The 23,384-nt window shown below is 52.6% G+C and overlaps 1 protein-coding gene across 2 annotated transcripts in view; it reads right to left on the bottom strand.

Moving 5' to 3' along the window:
- LOC116939775 (mechanosensitive cation channel TMEM63B-like) overlaps positions 1–23,384 on the bottom strand; it is a 53,390-nt gene that overhangs the window by 21,028 nt on the left and 8,978 nt on the right. The window contains exons 2-11 of one of the 2 annotated variants that reach the window (XM_076064614.1): positions 10,539–10,857; positions 8,444–8,523; positions 8,055–8,087; positions 7,481–7,568; positions 6,491–6,528; positions 5,272–5,414; positions 4,380–4,431; positions 2,439–2,547; positions 1,845–1,918; positions 743–823 (exon numbers count right to left, since the gene is read on the bottom strand). In XM_076064614.1, the coding sequence (XP_075920729.1) occupies positions 743–823; positions 1,845–1,918; positions 2,439–2,547; positions 4,380–4,431; positions 5,272–5,414; positions 6,491–6,528; positions 7,481–7,568; positions 8,055–8,087; positions 8,444–8,523; positions 10,539–10,811 (971 nt within the window). In that variant the 5' untranslated portion in view covers positions 10,812–10,857. The remainder of the gene's footprint in view (positions 1–742; positions 824–1,844; positions 1,919–2,438; positions 2,548–4,379; positions 4,432–5,271; positions 5,415–6,490; positions 6,529–7,480; positions 7,569–8,054; positions 8,088–8,443; positions 8,524–10,538; positions 10,858–23,384) is intronic. The other variant, XM_076064619.1, reaches the window with a different exon arrangement.

Here is a 23,384-nt window from a genome sequence, read left to right as displayed (position 1 = left end):
TTTATGCCGAGTTAACCTAGAGGAGGAGGCGGCTATCGGAGATTGTCATGCGGCGAGAGAAGCGGCACGGAGTTGAAGCGCGTGGAGCGAGAACGTCAGAGCGGCCGCTCGTGTGCGATCACGGGGACCTTCTCTTGGCTTCGAAGGCGACCCTAGGCAGCTTGGGCCTCAAGCAGAGTCACGAATGACACTTGGCAACTCGCACGACTCGAATGCGAAACTGTGCCGCCTCGATCGTGGGGAGCATCGCGACGCATCTCCCCAGACGCGCACTCACAAGCGGTCCGCGGACGCACGCCCACCGTGCCAAACACTTGTTGGTGTAGTTGGCCAAACATTCCAATGCAGGCCACTGTAAGTCTCGAGGCTCGGAAAATTGTAATTATTATTCTTCATTATCGCCCGCTGTCACTGTTTATCCACTGCTGGATGAAGGCCTTTTCATGCCGACGCATTCTTAGGATCGCAGGCGGATCTTTTGGGGGCCGGTCCCGAAACAAGAGCAACCATTTAATTAATTGCCTCTGGTAAAACATCAATAAAAACAACAACTTTTATTTGGAGTCTCAAGGTTTTGGGGGTGATGGTGGTGGGGGGCGATTACCCCCCCCCACTCCCCCCCACTCCCCCCACCCCTCCTCCCGATGCGCAACTGCTGCTCTGGATAGCATGGCAGAGTGAGGCTAGAGCGGGTGGTGGTGGTGGTCTCGGTGCCGAGCGGGTCCACCAGGGAGGCTCTCACCGCTCGCGGTCGAGACGCACCAGCTTGGAGAGGTTGTAGCAGAACTGCACCTGGCTCGCCTTGCACGAGGGGTACGCCTCCCTGTGCACGCACGGTCACACATGGGCATGGTCACACACGGGCACGCACGGTCACACATGGGCATGGTCACACACGCACAGTTGCACACGCACGCACGATTACACACGCACACACGGTCACACGCACACACGGTCACACGCACACACGCACGGTTGCACACGCACGGTCACACACGCACGGCTACACACGCACGGCTACACACGCACGCGCGCACACACATTAATATACAGAGACGCACGCACGTGCACACAATCACACAGGTACGCACACACGCATTAATACACAGACACACATTAATACACAGACACGTCCACACACATGAATACACAGACACAAACGGGACACACACACGCATGTCAAAGGCCGGCACGGCACACCAGGGGGCGAGTGGGCAACACCACGCCAGGCCGCCTTTGTCTCCCCAGTGGCGATGTTTACTACACACCGCACCAGGTACTCATTTGAGTCTGAGTCGACCTAGGGGAGGCCCAGGACCGTTTCAGATAATCGTCACTGGTGTTTGCCGTGAGCGGGAATCGAACCCGGGTCGCCAGGTTCGTAGCGCAGCGCGCTAACCGCTACAATACCGCACACACACTCATAAATACACATAGACATGCAGACACACATGAATACACAGACACACAAACACAAAGATCCCCCGCATAGCCTTTAGGAGCAAGTGCTGTTAGCGGGCACCCATTAAATTCGGCGTGGTATTGCCAGCACCGCGCCTGGCCACCGTTTTCTTTTCGGTGATGATGTTTTGCTGTTTACACACCACACTAGGAGTCAACTCATGTGCCATGGCATGTTCAGAAACCAATTTCCACTCTTTAGCTATCCACGGTACGGGAATCGAACCCAGTTATCCCCCCCCCCCGCACCTCCGATCAGTACGGTTGTCTACATACGGTGCGAAAGAAGTTCAACGCACCATATGCAGCCGACCGCTTGGATCGTAGCTCAGTGTGTTGACCACCTAAAAAAAACCTCGTGGCACCACCTGGCCACCACTCACTGGAAGTGCTCGATGATCTTGCTCTCGTCCGTGACGTCCTTGTGGATGTTGAGGATGAAGATGGTCCTCGTGACCTGCGGCGGGAGGAGGAAGCGCAGGGACCAGCTGAGATCAACGGAATCGGTGGGTAACAGCCCTCATGTGGCGCTGTTGTTGTTGTTGATGTTATTATTACGGTTACAGAATCCAGAAAATAAGAGATGGCTCTCACTTTCATACTCTTCTCACGATCCTCCTGTACTCGGAGCACTAAAAGTAATCCGCTTTTAAGATCCTCTCGGGTTTACATAATATTCTGCCGAACAAATTGTATTCATAGGAGCACAAAGTGAAGAGTTAGAGCAATTTTTAATGGACCGTGTTACTCTTCTGTATTCGTTGCTCCCACCTCTCCGGTGTCGCTATCTATTATACGTCTTCTGAACTGCTTCTGCGGTCTCAATTCACTTCGACGTGCATTTGTTACCCAAAAATAAATCCCGTGTAGCCAGTTACCCAGCTAGCTGCTGTGAGGACTCCGGTCAGGGGGAGCCCCCCCTACTCGCCATCCCCCCCCCCCCATCTCCCTCCCCCCATCTCCCCCCCCCCACGTACCAGCTCCTCCTCGGCGTACTGCAGCGAGGCCGTGTGCCTGCGCATGAGCCCCACAGTCATCAGCAGGTACACGATGGCGAAAGTGATGTGCAGCCACAACAGCCGGTCCCTGCACGCGCGCAACAAAGACAAAGATCCCCTGTATAGCCCTAACAGACTGTAGGGGCAAGTGCTGTTAGCGAGCACTTGCGTACACACGCACGTGCGCGTGGTGCGCGTGGTGCGCGTGGTGCGTGTGTGCGTGTGTACGCGCGTGGTGCGGCCATTTACCATCAGTGGGGGGATTAGGGACATGCAGGGCTCCCCAAAGTTTGTGCCACATTATTAGGAAGCCACTGGGAGCTGCACACTCTTTGTTTGTGCGTTTTGTCACAAGTACGTGTGGCGAATACAGACTTGACGCCTTAGAGAAAGGTGGTTGGTGTGTGAACATCTTAACCTCCTATTTTATTGGCAGAAAGGGTAAAAACCGATTCATATGACCGCATGGAAAATGTATCGTTGTACTTATTGGACGCTAAAAAATGTTTTTTTCAATTCAATTCATGATAATGTATTGTTGTTGTTGTTTTGTTTGATTGAGGCATGGTACACTCTTTGTTGGGTACATAAATGACCGGTTCAGATGTCACTCGCCACTGATGTTAGCCGCGGCCAGCAGTCGAACTCAGGTCGCCAGGTTCTTGGCGAAGTGCGCTAACCACCACGGCTCTGCTCCCGCCTGCAGTGTCTTTTTGTACCGATGGTATTACAATATAACCACCACCGATGGTATTACAATCTAACCACCACCGATGGTATTACAATCTAACCACCACCGATGCTATTACAATCTAACCACCACGGCTCCGCTCCCACCTGCAGTGTCTTATTGTACCAATGGTATTACAATCTAACCACCACCGATGGTATTACAATATAACCACCACCGATGGTATTACAATATAACCACCACCGATGGTATTACAATCTAACCACCACCGATGGTATTACAATCTAACCACCACCGATGCTATTACAATCTAACCACCACGGCTCCGCTCCCACCTGCAGTGTCTTATTGTACCAATGGTATTACAATCTAACCACCACCGATGGTATTACAATCTAACCACCACCGTAGGTATTACAATCTAACCACCACCGATGCTATTACAATCTAACCACCACCGATGGTATTACAATCTAACCACCACGGCTCCGCTCCCACCTGCAGTGTCTTATTGTACCAATGGTATTACAATCTAACCACGACCGATGGTATTACAATCTAACCACCACCGATGGTATTACAATCTAACCACCACCGATGGTATTACAATCTAACCACCACCGATGGTATTACAATCTAACCACCACCGATGGTATTACAATCTAACCACCACCGATGGTATTACAATCTAACCACCATGACTCCGCTCCAGCCTGCAGTGTCTTATTGTAAAGATGGTTTTACAATCTAACCACCACCGATGGTATTACAATCGGCGTCTCGTAAAAGAGCCTCCCGGTGACAAGTGCCAAGAAGACCGCTCGCAGAGGCTCGAGTTTACGGGTTTTAAACTTTAAGTTATTTTCCGAAGCATTCCGCTTGCCGAGGCACAACTAATCCGGGCCTAACGCATTCCGTGTGTGCGTGGCAGAGAGGGGGGGTGGGGGGGGTGGGGGGCACGTCCCTGGCACGGAGAACAAAGCGGGCAGTGTTTGCGCTTCCTCATCTCCCACTTGCTTATAACACTCACCCATCCGAACAGCTAACCATCTATCCACCTAACCACCCATCCAACCAGCCATACATCGGCCCATTCATCCACTTACCCGGCCAAACATCCACCTCACCTCCTCACCCATCCATCCACCCAGCCACCCAACCATCCACCCAGGCCCTCACCCACCCACTCACCCAGCCAGCCACCCTCAATTAAGCACCCTCGTACGTACCCAGCCTCCAGATTAGCAATGGTTGTTCTGCCAAAGTTTGTCGGGGAAGTCCCTGTGAAATGTGATAAACAAAGAGGGCGCGTTAATTGGGACGTGACGACGAAATTCGTGATACCCATGACAACGGTGGCAATCACGACGACGGCGACGACGATAACGATGACATTGATAATGATGACATTGACCAATAAAAAAATTCAACAATGCAGGCTTTGAATTTTGTGAACGTATACCGATAGGCAACCACTATCGCCGCACCTTCACTTTAAACAACAATAACAATAATTACGTGACACCGTGAGGACAGATATGGGTGAGAACGCACAGGCAAACAGGAACAACAACAACAACCCCAGCAGTGACTGTGACCGTGACCTCGCAGACTGAAACCATTGTTCATGACTTTAAAACAACGGGCACAGCAGCGGCAAGCTGGAGAGAGAGAGAGAGTCCCGGGTTGGCTCAGTGGGTCAGGGACCGTTGAGACCCTGAGTTTCCGCGGCGTAGCTCGGCGTCACAAGTCGTCACACGTTGTCACACGTCACACGTCGTCACACGTCGTCACACGTCGTCACATGTTGTCACATGTTGTCACACGTCGTCACACGTCGTCACACGTCACATGTTGTCACACGTCGTCACACGTCGTCACACGTCGTCACAAGTCGTCACAAGTCGTCACACGTCGTCACAAGTCGTCACGCGTTGTCACACGTCGTCACACGTCACACGTCGTCACACGTTGTCACATGTTGTCGCACGTCGTCCCGCGTTGTCACACGTCGTCACACGTCACATGTCGTCACATGTCAGCACACGTCGTCACAGGTCACACGTCGTCACACGTCATCGTCACACGTCGTCGTCTCGCGTCGCGCGTCGTCGCACGTACCCAGCAGGTTCCCGGAGAAGTTGACGGGCAGGATGATGGCGAGGGAGAAGATGCTCGCGACGACGAGCAGCGCGATGATGTGCCGCTGGAACGACAGGTAGTGCACCGCATCCGCGCCGCACTTGTACTTCACCTCGTCATCCCTGGGTGAGCAGGAACGAGGGCACGGAGGGAGTGACGAGATGGAAGGGACGGGCAGAGACAAAGCGGGCATCGGGGTCTCGATGAGCGGTTTGCCCAGTCACTTAGTTGTTCGAACGAGTGGCGTTTACTCAAAATAATTGTTTTGTTTAAATGCATGCAATGAATAAAGATGTACACATCTTTCCAAAAACGTAAACTGCTCCCAAGTGGGGCATAAACGTGCACGCGCTTCATATTTGTCCTGATGAATGCATTTAGCAGGGTGCAAAACCAGCCTCGCGAGTGAAGGAAGGCCTTTATCCAGCAGTGGATTGACAAAGAGCTGTAAATTACATGCCCTCGGTCATCTCATGCCTGCTCCCGGCCTCTTGGTGTGGTATGATGCCGACGATGTGCAAGGGGGGTGGTCAGTGGAAACACGGGGGGGGGGGTGAGTGGGGGGGAAGGGAGGGGGGACCCCCCCTGCAACCTCTCTCATTAATTCACCGCCGCCATCTCTCCCAGCCACCGCTCCTCCACTCATCGTGGCGACTCAGCCGTGGGTAATGTCTTCCCTAGCACCCTCCGACTCTTCGGGAGAGCGAGCGAATGCCGTGCCCCCCGTTGAAATTATTATTAACAACCACGGCTCGGCAATGTCCTCCCAGAGCCCGGCGCTCATTGACAAGCACTCAGGACCTGACATCCTTCAACCACACCCCAGCACAAAGACTACGATCCCCCGTATAGCTTTGACTGTTGGGGCAAGTGCTGTTAGCGACCACCTATGAAGGCCGGCACGGCGCACGAGGGGGTGGGTGGCCAACACCGCGCCCGGCCACCTTTGTCTCCCCAGTGGGGATGTTTACACACCGCACCGGGTAATTATTTGAGGTTGAGGCGACCTAGGGGAGGCCCAAGAACTGGTTCAAATAATCGTCACCGGCGATGGCCATGAGCGGGAATGGAACTCGGGTCGCCGGTGTCGTAGTGCAGAACGCTACCGCAACCCGGCATCACCGACACACCGAGTTCCCAGCCCTGTCTGTCGCGATTCGCAGGGCGGTGCAGAGGTGGGGGGGGGGGGGGAACTCACTTGATACGGAAAATGGCCGTGAGCCAGGAGCACAGACCCTGCAGTGGGGGGAGATACGAAACGACGCGTTAGGCTCGAGAGACACGGAGACGCGAAGCGAATTTGAACGCCACGTGGAGTCACGACGGGGGGAGGGGTGATTTCTACACAGAGACGGACGGACGACGACGACGATGATGATGATGAGAATGGCAATGATGAGAATGATGATGGGGACAATAATGATTCGGATGATGATAAAATTAATCATGAGGATAATGATGCTGATAATGATGACGATAAGGGGGGGCGACGATGTATAACGGTCGCAATGATTTTGGTCACGAAAGTGAAGTCAATGACATTTAAGAGGTCAAAGATATTAATCGCCACTGATGTTAGCCCTGGTTGAGGAATAGAATTCGGCTCACCGGGTTTATGACAGTGTTATGCGCTGATCACTGGGCCAAAGTCTGAGTCTTGAATTGAACGAAAAAACCTTGAATCACGAAAGGGAATTGCATTGCAATGAGGGTAAATAATTACCCCGATAATTCAGTACGGAAAAAACATAAAAACAAAAATGCATTTTTTTCCATACTGCTGCACAGATATGTGGGAGTTGTGCTGCTGCCTGCCTGGCTGCCTGGTGCGATGCCAGGTCGCACTGCGTGCTGTTCGGCACCAAGTCCGACGTTCCGCTGCACGTGCTGGGAGCGACTTCAGGAACTGGATTTTTCCTTAAGAAGCCCCCCACCCAACATCGCGAAGCGAAATACACGGACATCGTGGGGTGAACGCGCGGCGAGACCTCGTGCAACCCTACTGGACGCCTGCGAAAAAGAGCTTCACGGCTCATCGGATTCCCCCAGTCCAAACAAATATTCTTGATTATGACCCCGACGACGCGTCGGAGAGCTCCCGTTTTCCATTTGCAGACGGCTCCGATTGCTTATTGTTTCATGGTTTAAGTCGGGGCCAGGGCACGCGAGTGTCGTCGCTGCGCGGCACCTTGTCCTTGCTCTCGTAGTCCGTGATGCTGTACTGGGAGTCCAGGCGTTCCCGAGCACCCCTCTCCTCGTAGAGACCCCCGTGGAAACTGCACGCACGGGCACGGACGCACACACAGACACGTGAACACACGAGGACGACGACACCGGCCACCTCCGCAACCCTCCCCCCCCACCTACTACCGCTGGCACGGCGCACCATGGGGGGGGGAGGGGGGGGGTGTGGCCAGAACCGCGCCCGGCCGCCTTTGTCTCCCCAGTACTGACATTTACACACCGTGCCAGATACTCATTTAAGGCGAAGTCGAGCTGTGGTGAGGCCCATGACTGGTTCTGAAATTACTCACCGCTAATGCTTGCCATGGGCGTTAATCGAACTTGCAGGGCTGTGCACTCGCCATACACTCGCCATACACTCACTCACGCAGACGCACAGGCACGTGTGCGTGTTTTACGAGCGCGGCCGTCAGCTCGCACGACACGCACGCACGGGCGAGATGAGCAGCTCGTGCGCGTGTCGCCGGGCAAAAACGTCATTGAAAAAATGAAAGTCAAAATAAAAATGGAAAACATACTCGTAGTTCTTCCAGCGGCCGTGCACCAAGGGTCTAAATGAAAGACAAAATGAATATAAAACAAAATAAGTGGGCGGTGATTTCATCATTAAGAGAAACAAAAAACAAACGTCCGACGATCCACACATCCCACAAAAGCTCAACGTGAGGATACAAAATAAACGTAAAAAATATATATAATTAGGCAGTCTCTTGCGAAGCGGCAGGCCTCACATGGTCACGGGCCACGTGAAAGTAAGACGTGGGCTGTATCTGGCTGATCAGCCGTAGTGCGGTGTTTGTGCACCCATGCAGACTCGAGTTCGGTAAATCAGACGCTCGACGCCGCGTGACGTGCAGGCTATTTGTTTCGTGTCTACGCCGGAGCGCCGGCCCCCCCCCCCCCCCACCGATCGTTGTCGTTGAGGAGCGCCAGGCGCCCGTAGTCCCACGCCTTCTTGCGTAGCACGGAGAACAAGAGCAGGAGGAGCTGCAGCATGGGGAGGGAGAGAGCGAAGGGAAGATGGAACCGTTAGACAGGGCTATGCGATACGCCTCGTCTTCAGCAAGCAGACAGGAGATTCTACGAGCGGAGGTTTTTTGCACGCAAAATCTCCGCACAGATGGGCATAGGAATCCGCTTGCCGTACGCTGCCATCTCCTGGCCGCCTTGCAGCGCAGTAGATTTGTACGTTTCACAAATCTCTGCGTGTCAGGGCTGGTGACGCTTGTTGTATATACGCATCAGCAGCACGATGCACCTGCTGGGCGAGTGGAGTCGATTTATTGTCGCGGTTTTTTTTTTAATTCGTGAAAGCGGCAGGGCTCACGGGGCGCTCCCGTCGGCGTGATCGATAGACTCGTGGGAGCTCGTGTTGGTGGAGGAGGGGGGGTGGCGGGGTGGGGGGGGGGGGGCAGGCACGGTGCTAATTTCCAAACGTTAATAAGGCCGTCACTTTGCTTTGCCTGCCAACAGTTTCGCGCGTCCGCGCATTTTTTTACAGCAGCCTTTTAGCGAGATTAGGCGAGCGTTGCCGAGATTAGGCGAGCGTTGCCGACGGTAATTGCACCGACTCGGTGAAATCTCTCCGCTCGTGCCCCTCCGCTATCTTCAACGCTTTCCCCCAAGCCGCCCCCCCCCCGCCCCAACAAGCCGACTGCCCCCCAGCGCTAAACCAGCAGCGTCGTTTTTGTCATGCCGGCAGACCACCCCGCGTTTCCGCAGGACCTCACCAAACTTCCAATTAATTGCGGAATTTTGTTGTAGCTTTATTGTGTATTGTTGCATCATTTCATCACTCAGGGCCTCCTGCTAATCACGGAGCAAAGCGATGAGACTTAAACCGTCTACAAATTGTAAGCACGGTTGGCAAAGTGGTCGGCACGCTGCGCGAAGAACATCAGTGGATCAAATAGCGACTCAATGCCCGCTTCATATATACGAAGGAGGGGGCCAATCGTCACAGTGACGCACCACTCTTGATGCAATCATCGAGCTCAAACACCTCAATGTATTGAGGAACTCTCATTGTTGAGTTCAACCCCCAATGAAGTTGAGAGAGCTGATTGGAGCTCAAAAGAACGCACAAAAAAACGCCTTGTGAAAGACCCAAAGCTCCCAGGTTTTGATCTTCCACGAAGCTCATGGTCCACCCTAAACCGCATCCGCACAACAATGGGAGATGCGGATATCGGATGCAAACATTTTAAATTAACTCTCCAGCGTGCGACTGTGGTCATCCAGAACAGGCCATCCACCATATATTAACGCAATCCCCGATCTAGAAATACGAAGGAGACAACACAGCGATACTCTACTCCGCTACTCCTGATGCGGTTATCTGGGTTTGACCACCGTCATGTGAGATTGTCGTTGTGGCTCTGCGTCTACATCAGCCGTACAAAGATGAAGTGGCGAGTGATGTCTGAGCGGTAACTGAGCTTCCCCCTTCACCAACCCGCGTGGACCAGCGTGGTGAGGTTTAAACAACCCCCATGACTGACACCGTGCAGGAAGAATGCCTTAACCCAGCAGCACAGTGGCAATGGGCTGTGAACTTTGAATAATACAGAGTAAAAGAGTGTACGAGTGCACATCCTAGCATGCAAATTTATGACCATGGCAACCACAGAGCTGTAAGTGTAGTCTTTAATGCCAGCAAATTTAAACGGACTTGGCCCGGGTGCGATGCGTTACGTAACAGTCAATGAACTTTAATTGGCCACCGGTGAGAGATCACCAAGACTGAAGGACTCATTTGTGCCTCTGTTCCAGCGATTCGGCAGTAAGGGTTGGTGGATCACGCTCACGTGTGTGAAACGATACTGCCGGGCAGGGAGTGGGGGTGGGTGGCAGTTTAAGAAATGCTCCCAATATTTTAACCGCCGTTGGAAGGAGATCGAATCGAACCGGCGACTTGCGAAGCGCAGTGCACTAGCCCCTCATGCCCCACATCAGAGTGTCTACGCGGCTCGCGTGCGCGTGCATTGCGGGGCGGCGAGCACCATCCACAGCAGGAAGTTGATGCCCAGGACGGCGACGACTCCGCCGAACGGGGTCCCCTGCAGCACCGAGCTGCGCCCCAGCGTGCCGAAGCACTCCTGAGACTTGTTGGGGTGGGACGGTGCCGGCACGAACGGCACGACAGGAGACTCCTGTGCCGGGTCCCCTCCCGCCTCGAGGACTTGCAGGGCCCGGACCCAGGGCCCCGACGACGTCGCCGCCGCCGCGCTGAGCCAGGTCGTGCCGTTCGTCAGAACCGCGGCGGTGATGCGCATCGCGGCGGTCGCTACGCCATCCGTGAGGGCGGCCACGCTCGCGGTGCTGGGATGGAATGGGGGGGGGGGGGGGTTGCGGGGAGGCGGGGGGAGGGCGGGGATAGCGGAAGGGGTAATGGGTAATCGTCGTTATCGTTGTCATCACCATCATCATCGCCATCATCGTCGGTAGCGTATCCGCCGCGAGATGAAGGCCTCCCCCATGCCGTCACGTGCTTCCGGTAACACAGCAGCGTTCAATGGGAGCAGCTTTCATCTGCAGAGTCGAACCTGTGCGTCGAGAGTAGCGATGGAATCAAAATAGGCGGCTATTTTCGGCGCACGTAACGTTACGTCGATTCGCCCACTGATGCGCATTCTCACGCCAAGGATACGTGCATTGTTGTTGGCCGTTTGCGTGAACTGTGTGTGAATGATACCATCATGTTACAGTTCGGCTAACAGCGTGAAGAATACCATACACACGATATGGAATCTAGATATATAAAAGGGAAATTTGTGAATGTGTCTGTTCGAAATGTTTAGTATACATCCCGACATGCAAAAAAAATTAAATTTGGCATGTGGGTAGCTTCCAGACTGAACACAATGAAAAAAGTATAAAATTAGACTTTTGTATTTTTTTGGGGGGGGGGCGCAATAATGGATATATTTTGCACGGCAAGTGAGCAGTGACGTCACATATGTGATGTCACCCGCATGCGGCAGCGTCACGCAGTGTGCCTGCTGACATCACCCCCCCCCCCACCCTCCGCGTCGGCCGTGTATTAATCCAAGACAAGAATCCAAGTCTCGGGTGAAGCCGGGTAGTAAAGCTAGCTATATGAAGACTAATCCAAAGATCCCCCCCTATAGCTTGAACAGACTGTTGGGGCAAGTGCTGTTACCAAGCACCTATGAAGGCCGGCATGGCACACGAGGGGGTGGGTGGCCAACACGATGCCCGGCCGCCTTTGTCTCCACAGTGGTGATGTTTTTACACACCACACCAGGTACTCATTTGAGGCTAATTCGACCTGGTGGTGGCCCAAAACTGGTTCAGGCAATCGTCACTGGTGTTGGCCGCGAGCGGGAATCGAAATGGATTCACCGGGTTTGTAGCGCAAGTGTGATAACCGCTACACCACCGCTCCCCATATATGCATACATACAAACACTCATTCATGGAACTGGCCAATCATCCCATGGCAGGTTCATCCTGGAAAAGACTCTTCACCATCGACGACGCTTTCCCTGGTAAATAAGGGACATTAGTATTGTTATTGTTGTGCACTGGTTAGCGCACTACGCTAGGTCGCCAGCGACTTGAGTCCAATTCCTGACCACGGTTGTCACGAGCGGTCAGTTACATCAGAACCGGTTCTGGTCCTCGCACAACCTGCACCAACTCGCTGTGATCAGCGCGATTAACTATGATCAAACAGCTCGACACAACTGACGTAAAAATTATATTTCTTTAGAACTGCTTTTTGTGTTTAGTTTGTTGTCCTTCCCCCACACCTCCGATTAGCGCGGTTGGCTACGTATGGGGCGAAAGTAGTTCAACGTACAGGCAGAGGCCTTTATTCAGCAATGTACTGGCAAAGAACTGTGAACTCTTTGCATTGCAGACTGAAATGGAGTACCATTGCGCATATACCAGCACGCACGTCTAAAAACACGGCAAATGCAAATCTTCAAGTTCAGTCTTCAGCGACAGCAATTTAACCAAACACGGTGTGGGGAAGCCATCATCCAGCAGTGGATGACGGCTTCCCCACACCGTGTTAGATGGCTTCGGACGATGATGACAACGACGCCGATCACTGCCGCGATTCGACTCTGCGAGGAGCTTCGCGCTGCAACCGCGGCGCCAACACCGAGCGCTAACCCCCGGTGTGCCACGCGCTTGGAGTGCGTCGCGGGGATCTTTGTCGCAGCGCGACCACTCTCTGGAAACGGCGCGCACGCGCGAACGCCCGCTGGCAGGGAGAATCGCCAACCTTGCAGGTAGACTGTGTCCCCCGGGATAGAACGCCGATGCCCGCGGCTCAATCAGCCGAATTAAAAGTGCGCTCGCGCGTCTCGTCGTCGTCCCCTTGCCCCCACCCCGGTGAATCACCCGAGCGGCGCTGCCATGGGACGCGGTGGCACACGAGGGACGTCTCATCCATCCCGGGGGGGCATGGGCAACGAGCCTATGCGGGGGATGGGGGGGGGGCACGGGCGGTGCGGCGTGGCACGGACCCAGCGAGGGGCTTTTAGCCAGAGAGGAAACGGGCACCCAGCTGATGCAAGCGTTCACGAAAAGTACTACCGCAGACGTTTCAGTGGTTGTGCCCAATTCAGTTCCTGAAGACGGTCACTGCACCGCGCGCCTTCAGGTGCGCTTCTGCAGCCCGTCTGGAACGCCCTTTCCTTCCGATATTAGGAAGCCACTGAGGCTATGCACTTTTAAATAAAGTTTTTGAAAACTAATTTCTTAAGAACTGCTTTTTGTGTTCAGTTTGTTCACCTTCCCCCGCACCTCCAGACTAGCACGGTTGGCTACATACGGTGCGAAAGAAGTTTAACATACATACAAAGAAGCCAAGCCGCTAGCACATGAAGCGAAACGTCGGACTTAATGCCAAACGTCCCGCGGTGCAACCTGAAAGCTCCACGGAGAGCTACGCGTTAAGGGTGTTGGGCGGAGGTGGCCTGGGGGTGGTTCAGGGGTCAGAGCCACAAAGCCAGCAACTGCCGAGACCCTGGCTTCGAATCCAGACTTGAGCCATCCGTGACCAAACTGGGTTTTCAAGTGTAGCAGCGAGCGACGGCTGAACAGGTCCCGGGGCTCCCCCCCCACCCCCCAAGTTGAATTTAAATGAGCACTCGCTGCAAGTGTGTGAATATCGGCGCTTGGGAGGCGAGGGTGGCTGCGCAGCGTTGGTCGCACTGGGCGCTCAACGCGTGAGGCTCGTGCCGGGCCCTAATGGGTGTCCCGCGTGCGAGATAAGTGCCAGCCTGTGAGGCAAGAGGCTCAGGCACACTGAGAAAGTAGGGGGCATCGTACTCGCAGTTGTTTTACTGGGTAGACTACAGATAGGATCCGCAAAGTGTGAACCCCCCCCCCCCCGCCACTGCGTCACAGATAAGAGTTCTACTGCAATGATAATTCGATTAACTACTGCATCGCTACTGCCGCCTCGATATTGAGACGACTGCGCACGTGTGCTGCTCAACATTTAAAGGTCCGGTGGTCGTCGCAAAATCAGCTGCTCCGTCACGTCAAGAATGCCATGATTTTGGTCACCTCTATTCCTATAAGCTATTTTATTTTACCAGTTAAAGCCTACTGAGGCTATGTAGCTCTTTTTTTTCAGAAGCGAGCAGGCCACAAATGATGGCTCAACGAAGTGGATTTTCACGTGGAAATGTATCGCAGCCAAATACCCCAAATGCATGTTGATTCTAAATGTGGAGGGAAAAACGAGTAGGACCCGGAGAAAAATCCACGCGGCCACGGGGAGAGAGAGAGACATGCAAACTCTAAATATACAGGCGTCAGGGTCGGGATCGAACCCACGACGTCCTGTATACCAGGCAAGGTAGTTAACATCTCGCCACTCTGGCACACGTTGGGGGCATGCGAACACTCACAGTGGCCCACACCCGCGCCAGTGAAGTCCAATCTGTACGCGTGAGCAATGAGCACAATCGAGCTAAGCGGAGAAACATTGAGCAGGGATATATCGATCGTGAGCAGAGAACTGCAGTCAGCGTGGAAGACCATTTATAAATGAAATAACTTCACTCGCTCCAAGTGGAGAGGAGGGCAAATGAATTACTATTTTAAGAGTGCCGTTTTTTTGTCTCGGTCAGCTCCTGGCAGGGCCCAGCGCAGCGCTGCTTATTGCAGAGAGCAGCAATCGTGTGCTGGGGGGGGGTTTCTTTCCCATCGCCAACATCCCCTTGAAGCAGCAGCGCGATCTCTCCCACGCTCGCGCGAACAAATCACCCGGAGGGCGCCACCAAGGCGGAGGGCAGAGGCACCGAGCCTGCACCCGCCCAAAGCCTGGGTTCGAATCCAGGATGTGAACCACCAAACCGCGATTAAACCGGGTTCTCCAGTGCAGCGAGTTAATGACGATACTGGCCCAGTCGCCAGTGACTGCGCAAACAAATGACGGCATTAAATACGGGGCTTCAACTTATTGTGCCTCAATCCCAGCTCCAACAACGGATTTTTTTGTTTTGTTCCTGTTGTTTCCAACGACACACGTAAAGCGAGCGCTCGTCGCGAGGCACGGCAAAGTTTTCGGCGAGCTGGCTTGGGGAGCGGTTCTTTTCACATCATCTTCCGTGGACCGCTCGCCAGCGCAGTGTGGATGCGCTGTCAGCTGAACGGAAAAGCCACCGTCTCGTGCACGACGACGACGACGAAAGTTAAAACTGAAGTTGTAATAAAAAAAACCCAAAAACACCACCAGGGACACTCCGTCTTGGGTTTGCCATCTCCCACGGGATGCACGCGAAAGAGTGCGGTGCAACTGGCGGCGACTGCCAAACTGACTTCGGAGACTCAAAACGCCGGCAGGATACCGAGCCACGTCTATTTGGCCGCTGCAATGACGCCAATTATATTTGTTCGTACGTTGTTGATGCGTACAGTCCCTGTGTGATGTAAGAAGAAGCAGAAACAACGCCCTACGATGAACATTGTTCCCCCCGCGACATTCCGAAAATAAACTGTTGAACAAAGTCGACAGAAGCGCACGTGCGTGTGTGTGTGCGCGTGCGTGTGTGTGCGCGCGTGTGTGTGTGCGTGTGTGCGTGCGCGCGTGTGTGTGCGTGTGTGCGTGCAGTGGTAGTGTCGCGGTTAGCGCGTCACTCTACGAACCCGGCGAACCGGGTTCAATTCCTGCTCATGGCCAGCACCAGTAACCATTATATGTACTGGTCGCTGGCCTCCCCTAGGTCGACTCAGCCTCAAATGAGTACCTGCTGTGGTATGTACACATTGCCACTCGAGTGACAAAGGTTGCCGAGCATGGTGCTGGCCATCCACCTCCTCGTGTGCTGTGCCAGCCGTCAAAGGTGCTCGCGAACAACACTTGCCCCAAAAGTATGTTAAGCCTATACGGGGGATCTTTGTCTTTGTGCGGTAACCACTCCCTAACTTTAATTGTACCTTCCCCAGCACACTATGACTTAACGAGAAATCTTCGTGAGTGTGTGGAATCTTTGCACGTGTGTGAGCACGCATGGGGCTTTATTGTAGGGCATGTACATACGCAAATACTTTTACATGTGGTGAAGTGTGGTGCAGTGGTTAGCACACTGTGCTACAAACCCGGCGACCTGAATTTGATTCTCTCTCATGACCAAAAACAGCCCAGGGCCGCTCACGAACCGGCCCTGGACCTCCCCTCGTTCGACTCAGCCTTAAATGAGTACCTGGTTGCGGTGTGTAAATATTAGGACCGGGGAGACAAAGGCGGGCAGGCACGGTGCCGGCCACATACCTCCCTCGTCTGCCGTGCCGTGATTCACAGGTAAACGCTGACGGCGCTTGCCACAACGGTCTCGTCGGTGCTATCGAGGGAACTTTGTCTTTGCTTCCACTCGTGCGGAGAGAGGCGGCAGCGCTCACGACATCGGCGGAGTCACCGAACCTGGCCCGGCAGTTTGGTTTGGATTCATTTGGGGGTGCGGCGGCGGGGGGTGGGGGGGGGTGAAGGAAGAGAGGTGACCACGAACCCCTCTCTCCCTCCTGTGTCCAGGCATCGTCACTCGAAGAAAGAGCCCTCAAGCATTGGGTCATTCCAGATCTGTCCAGGCACGCTCGTGGACACGCAGCCATTTGATAATGATGTGCTGCTACTGCTCCATGAGAGGTGCTGCCCTACATCGAGCGGGTCGTTGGCGGCTATTTATTGAGTTCTGTTTATTAACTTGTTCAAGTATTTCACCCGGGATAAAAAATATATATATCTTGAGATGGAAAGATCTTGGTTTTTAAGAGTGTCGATTGGACATGCACATAGCCTACACGGAATGACACGTGTAAAAAATGTGTGTGTGTATATATATTTGAAATGTTTAACTTACGGTGTATATTGTTACAAAGAACATCACGGCCCAGCCAAAGGTATAAGTACAATCAGAACTATAGTTCACTGATGGACACCACCGGTTCGTACTTCTCCAAGCATGGAATTGCCATTTGTTGTATAGGGGTACAGAAATGGGAGCATGGAAGTGGTTTAAAATAATCAGGAACGTAGAAAATCTGTACTTATTTAGATGTATTATTTCCTTACGTTTCATGGCTTGCTAACCTTTTCTCTATTTTGCACTCCTTATCGATTTTTGTTGTTGTTGTTCTAACTTGCTGAGCTGCCCCTATTGAACATCTGTGGGAAAAAAAAAACAGCTTCACAGCTCATCGGATCCCTTTGGTCGAAATCAGCTGTGGCCAACCGGAGTCTCCCGAGCCGCGTGTGGCTCTTTAATCCATACACGTAGAGAATTAATTCAACTTGGGGGGGGGGGGGGGGAGGGGAGGGCCCGGGACCTGTTCAGTCGTCGCTCGCAGCTACACTTGAAAACCCAGTTTGATCACGGATGGCTGAAGTCTGGATTCGAAGCCAGGGTCTCGGGCAGTTGCTGGCTTTGTGGCTCTGACCCCTGAACCAGCCCCGGCCACCTCCGCCCATCACCCTTAATGCGTAGCTCTCCGAGGAGCTTTCACGTTGCACCGCGGGCCGTTTGGTGTGAAGTCCGACGTTTCACTCCATGTGCCAGCGGCTTGGCTGTATGTTAAACATCCCTCGCACCGTATGTAGCCAACCGTGCTAATCGGGGGAAGGATAACAACGTAGAATTAACTATCACACAGGCAAAGAATAATGGATGTCTCCCGTGCTGTGCCGAAAACTGTCAATATATACACACACTTGGCTCCTTGGAGAACTTATGGGTACTTGTTGGGCTCTTGGTCTGATATAGAGTGTCCACGCCTCGCCTAAATAAAGAGTCCAATATTTTATTTTGCAGCTCCGCCCTGGGCTGCCCACCACGTTGGCCCCACGGCAGCTGTGCTGCACGGTGGTCGCACATTCAAACACTATCCAGGCCGTAATAATAATAAACTATCCAGGCCCTTAGCCTCCGAGCTCGGTCAAGACCAGGCGTGCTCCACGTTTGTACAACATGCGTCATCGTGCGTGTGTGCGCGTGCATGTGTGGGTATGACATGGGAATGGCCGAGCGTCAATAATACGCCGAGAGAGTGAGTAAGCTTCCGTGCATGACAAGAGTGTCGAACCTCGGTGTCTCGCACATCGATTGATCACGAGCATGTGACCTCGCCCGATGCCAACTGGGACTAAAATAAACAATGTGTCAACATCGGTGCTTGCGAGATAAAAGCGGTCGGTGCGTGGATTAAGTTTGCCCCCATCAACCACCGCCAATTGCGCTTTGCTCTCCGTCTCATTAGGTGCTCGCTGACGGCACTTGCAACACCAGTTTCAGGCGGAATCAAGTGTGGGAAGCATTCGCCGACACAGTAGCAACTTCAACCATCCTGCAGCAACTCCCAAGGTTCCTTCTGCAAAGTCCCCAAAGCGAGCTCCCTTCCTAAGGGGGTCCCCTACCGGCCACAAGCGAGCTCCCTTCTTATCACCGAGTCTCGACAGTAGCGGTCGATCTGATGCAGCCACGAGGCCTGTGGCCGGCCCCTCATCATCCTCCTCCCTCAGTCCGCGCGTCGGCGCAGTAGCCCACGGTTGCACACAAACTCATCCCACCGGTAGCCCAGCGTTCTGCGAAGGAGGAAACCTGGCCCCCAATGTTCTATACAGGACAATAGAGAATATGGGGCCGTCCATAAATGACGGCACGTGATTTTGGACAATTTTTTTACCCCCCCCCCCCCTTCGTCACACGACATCACAAAAAGTCAGACCCCCCCACCTCAAATATGATGTCACAAAGCTCTTTCCCCCCCCCCCCCCAAATAAAACATGCTTCAAATCGCTTAAAACTATTGTCATTGTAGTGCGTATTTAATGTGGCGCTGCACTCTGATGTTGTAGGAGAAAACATTAATTAAAAAGTCTGTTTAATTAAGAAGAACGTGTTGTCTATATTTATTTAAAGTTGTGCATTTTGATGTGACGTCACATTTCTCAAACCCCCCCCCCCTCGTCACACATCGTCACAAATGTCTGACTCCCCCCCCCCCCAGGTGCGTGACGTCATTTATGGACGGCCCCTATATGCGCATGACTATAAACCCAATTGTGGCAGAGTTTGCATTAAAATCTGTGCTCCGCCTTCCCAAGGTCGACGCATCCTAAACATGGGCAACGGGGAGACCGAGGCTGCCAGACACTGCTGTGACCACAACCGCATTGTGAAGTGTTCTGGCCTTAATAGGTGCTCGCCAACGGCACTTAAGCCCACCAGCCGGCAAGGCAATGTGAAGCATCTGCGGTCGTGTCAGCGTGCGTACTCAGCGAGGGTGAGTCTCTCGACTTATACGGGGTTTCCAAACGTCTCGCGTGCCAGGTGGAAGTCGGGGAAAATTAAAATAAAAAAGTGTCTTTTGACGAAGCGGCGGCTAAAACCGAGACTTTATTCATCGCTCGGGAACCCGTCACTGGGAAATTTCCGCACGCGCCGTCTGTATGTATCGTATGTTTATCCAGTTAGGCTTTCGCAACCCAATATTATCCGTAAGAGGTTTTTTTTGGTGAGATTGCGTGTTGCGTTTACCCGAATTGGCACGTTTTGTTCACTTGACAAACCTTTACCAATTGGCTGTGTCGGGTGGTGGGGGGTTTAAAGACACATTTATATTTCTGGGATCTCGCGTAAAAAAAAACAACAACCCTCTATTACGTATATACGTTGGACTTCTTTCGCACCGTACGTAGCCAACCATGCTAATCGGAGCCGCGCCGAGCTGCACGTCTGCGTACAGAAGATTGCCAGCAACTCTTGCCCTACAGCGGCCTTGGTGAAGATTGCCAGCAACTCTTGCCCTACAGCTGCCCTGGTGTATGATGAACTTTGCTTTGACGATGGTCACGAGCGTCTTATTAACCGACTGAACAGAGGATATGTGATTGTTTGCTGTACAGCTGGGAATTCTGGAGCATCATCATCATGATCAATCTAGGGTCGATAAAATGAGTAATTTTTAGAGGACTCCAGGATGATCTAAAATGCTGCTCTCCATAAGCGTGACCAGATCAGCCCAACACTCCACTCCCTCTGCTGGCTCCAAATCCAATTCCAGATCGATTTAACGACCGCACTCGCTGTCTTTAAGATCCTTCCTCAAACACCCCCCCCCCCAACCTGTCAACCTCTCCCATCTAATCTCGATCTGCTCCAGCAACTGGGGATTTCTCTTGACACGCCGTCTTAACTTTTACTCACAGGGAGGTCACTACTCTGCTGCCCTCACAGCCTGGATTTTTATCCCTTTCGCACTATCGTCACCCCGTCACCATTTGGGCCTCCTCTCAAGGGTTTCGTCTGTCCATGACTGTCCCTTTTCTTGGAGAGGTAATTATTATGAGCCCCTTTGTCAATCCACTGCTGGACGAAGGCCTCCTCACGTCGCGATGGATCTGACCAAACTTTGCCACGCTAGTCAGTGCTGGTTGAACACAGGCTGGCGCGATGTGCACTCTGTGTATATCGATATACACCCACACACTATATTGATTGAAAACTAGTATAAAAAACTCATTTCTTGAGAACAGTTTTTGTGTTTAGTTTGTTGTCCTTCCCCCGCACCTCCAATTAGCACGGTTGGCTACGTACGGTGCGAAAGAAGTTCAACATACACACAAAGGGGCACCCCCCCCCCCAGTGGCAGTTGTCCCTGTGGGCTTAGGGGCCGTCCATAAATGACGTCACGCGATTTTGGACGATTTTTGACCCCCCCCCTAGTCACACAGCGTCACAAAAAGTCAGACCCCCCCCCCTCAAATGACGTCACAAAGCTCTGCCAACCCCCACCCCAAAAAAAATAAAACATGCTTCAAAGTGCTTTAAACTATTGTCATTTTAGTGCGTATTTAACGTGGCGCTGCACTCTGATGTTGTAGGAGAAAACATTTATTAAAAAATAATATTTAATTCAGTAGAACGTGTTATCTATATTTATTCAAATTTGCGCATTTTGAGGTGACGTCACATTTCTCAAACCCCCCCGTCGTCACACATCGTCACAAATGTCTGACCCCCCCCCTCCCCCTAGGTGCGTGACGTCATTTATGGACGGCCCCATATGGTAACTTGGTAGATGGCCTGCAATCGAGCATTATTAGTCTACCAGTCAGAGCGGGGCACGGTGGGGGGGGGGGCTTTGATTGTAAACGGTCAATTCCCAAAGAAGTTCCCGAGCGCGTGGCGCGAAACGTCGTACAAGCACGCTGCCGAGGGGGGGGGGAGGGGCACCACGCACCACCCGTTCTTGCGAGAGCCCACACGATGGCTGTTGACGCGGTGCGAGGAGTCTGCTTCAAAGATTCACTGTGGCCCGCTGTTGACTTTGAGTGCGCGTGATCGTTCAAAGCGTGTGTACTCTGCACGCCGCGGGCAAATAAACCGTGTATAGAAGGGGGACGCGGCGTGGCCGCAGCATACAGCCAACGCAAACCCTCGCGTGTGCAGGACAATCATGAAATAACAACAAAAGGTGATTTTATTGCGTACCAGCGCTGCTCCCAGTGAGGGTTATGCAACTTATATGTTGCATTAGTAACCTCTCGCACGGCGAGAGGTTAGGCCATTGGGAGGTCAGAGAAACTGGGATGTCAAACATAATCGTGGTCATAATCATCATCAGTCCTGAGCTTTCCACCGATGGAAAGTGAAAGATCATCATAGTCATCTTCATTAGCATCTTCAGCACTGATGCATCTCATGGAAGGTGTTGCGGATTCGATGGGGGTTGTGTACAAATAGATGGATATGTGAATGGGGTGACGTTATTCATTCCGCCATTAACATTTCTTTTACACATCGACGCTCAATGTTATCGCGTCTGTGTTAGGGGCCGTCCATAAATGACGTCACGCGATTTTGGACGATTTTTGACCCCCCCCCCACCTCGTCACACGGCGTCACAAAAAGTCAGACCAACCCTCAAATATGACGTCACAAAGCTCTGCCCCCCCCCCCCCCCCCCCCAAAATATAAAACATGCTTCAAATCGCTTTAAACTATTGTCATTGTAGTGCGTATTTAACGTGGCACTGCACTCTGATGTTGTAGGAGAAAATATTTATTAAAAAGTATATCTAATTAAGTAGAACGTGTGTTGTCTATATTTATTTAAAGTTGCGCATTTTGATGTGACGTCACATTTCTCAAACCCCCCCCCCCTCGTCACAAATGTCTGACCCCCCACCCCCCCAGGTGCGTGACGTCATTTATGGACGCCCCCTTACACGGTCTGCTGTTGGGAAGTCGCAGCACCAATCGAGATAAATTGAACACGGCACAGACAAGGATCTGCCAAGCCACTTTGCGCAAACGAAACAACGTACTGCTTGCTGTTAACAATCCCATCCAAGCGAAACGCGTCTCTCGGCAGCGCTGCTTTAAACTCCGGCTCGGCTGATTGGGTCTCTCGCCAGGGGGGCCGCGAGGTTTCGGGAGGACTTGATCGGAGAGACAATGTACGAACGCCGCTGCCGTAATAAAAGTCCAAAGTCCGTTGTGGAAACATCGTCCGTCCCGTCCTCACCGCCGCCCCATACAGCCTGACAGACTCGTTCGGGGCAAGGGAGGTTGCGAGCGCCTATTAAAGGTGGCACGGCGCACAAGGGCGAGAGAACCAGCGAGTGCCACCACCACCACCTTTGTCTCACGGACCGCACCAGCAGGCACTCACCCCGTTTTAAATTTGAGTCAACTTCGGCGGGGAGGGACAGATACCACGAGTCGTGGCCGGGAGTCGAATTCGGGAGGTAGGGTTTGCAGCAAGAACAATGTGTGGACGCCGATGCCACCGCTCTCCATAACTCCCAATTTCGAGACAAAGATCGCCTGTATAGGGGCCGACAATAAATGACGTCACGCACCTAGTGGGGGGGGGGGTCAGATATTTGTGACGATGTGTGACGAGGGGGGGGGGTGTTGAGAAATGTGACGTCACGTAAAAATGCGCAACTTTAAATAAATATAGAGTTATATTCTTGGTTCTTTCGGTAAAGTCACGTAGAAGGGAAACAATATTGTTTTATATTTGTATTGTTTTATTGTTTCCCTTCTACGTGACTTTACTGAAAGAACCAAGAATATGAATCCCTGCAGTCAGGAAAGCTTTAAATCAAAATATAGAATTGTTATAACAACACTAATTGTTATTGCAACACTCCTACAACATCAGAGTGCAGCGCCACATTAAATATGTACTACAATGACATTAGTTTAAAGCGATTTGAAGCATGTTTTATTTTCAAAATGAAAATATGGTTTGGGGGGGGGCAGATCTTTGTGACGTCATATTTGAATGGGGGGGTCTGACTTTTTGTGACGCCGTGTGACGAGGAGGGAGGTCAAAAATCGTCCAAAATCGCG

Source organism: Petromyzon marinus, chromosome 6, assembly GCF_048934315.1.
Source record: "Petromyzon marinus isolate PM22_M1 ecotype Great Lakes invasive population chromosome 6, UKy_Petmar_22M1.pri1.0, whole genome shotgun sequence".
In the NCBI taxonomy this organism is placed as follows: Eukaryota; Metazoa; Chordata; class Hyperoartia; order Petromyzontiformes; family Petromyzontidae; genus Petromyzon; species Petromyzon marinus.
This window is presented reverse-complemented; position numbering and strand designations above follow the sequence as displayed.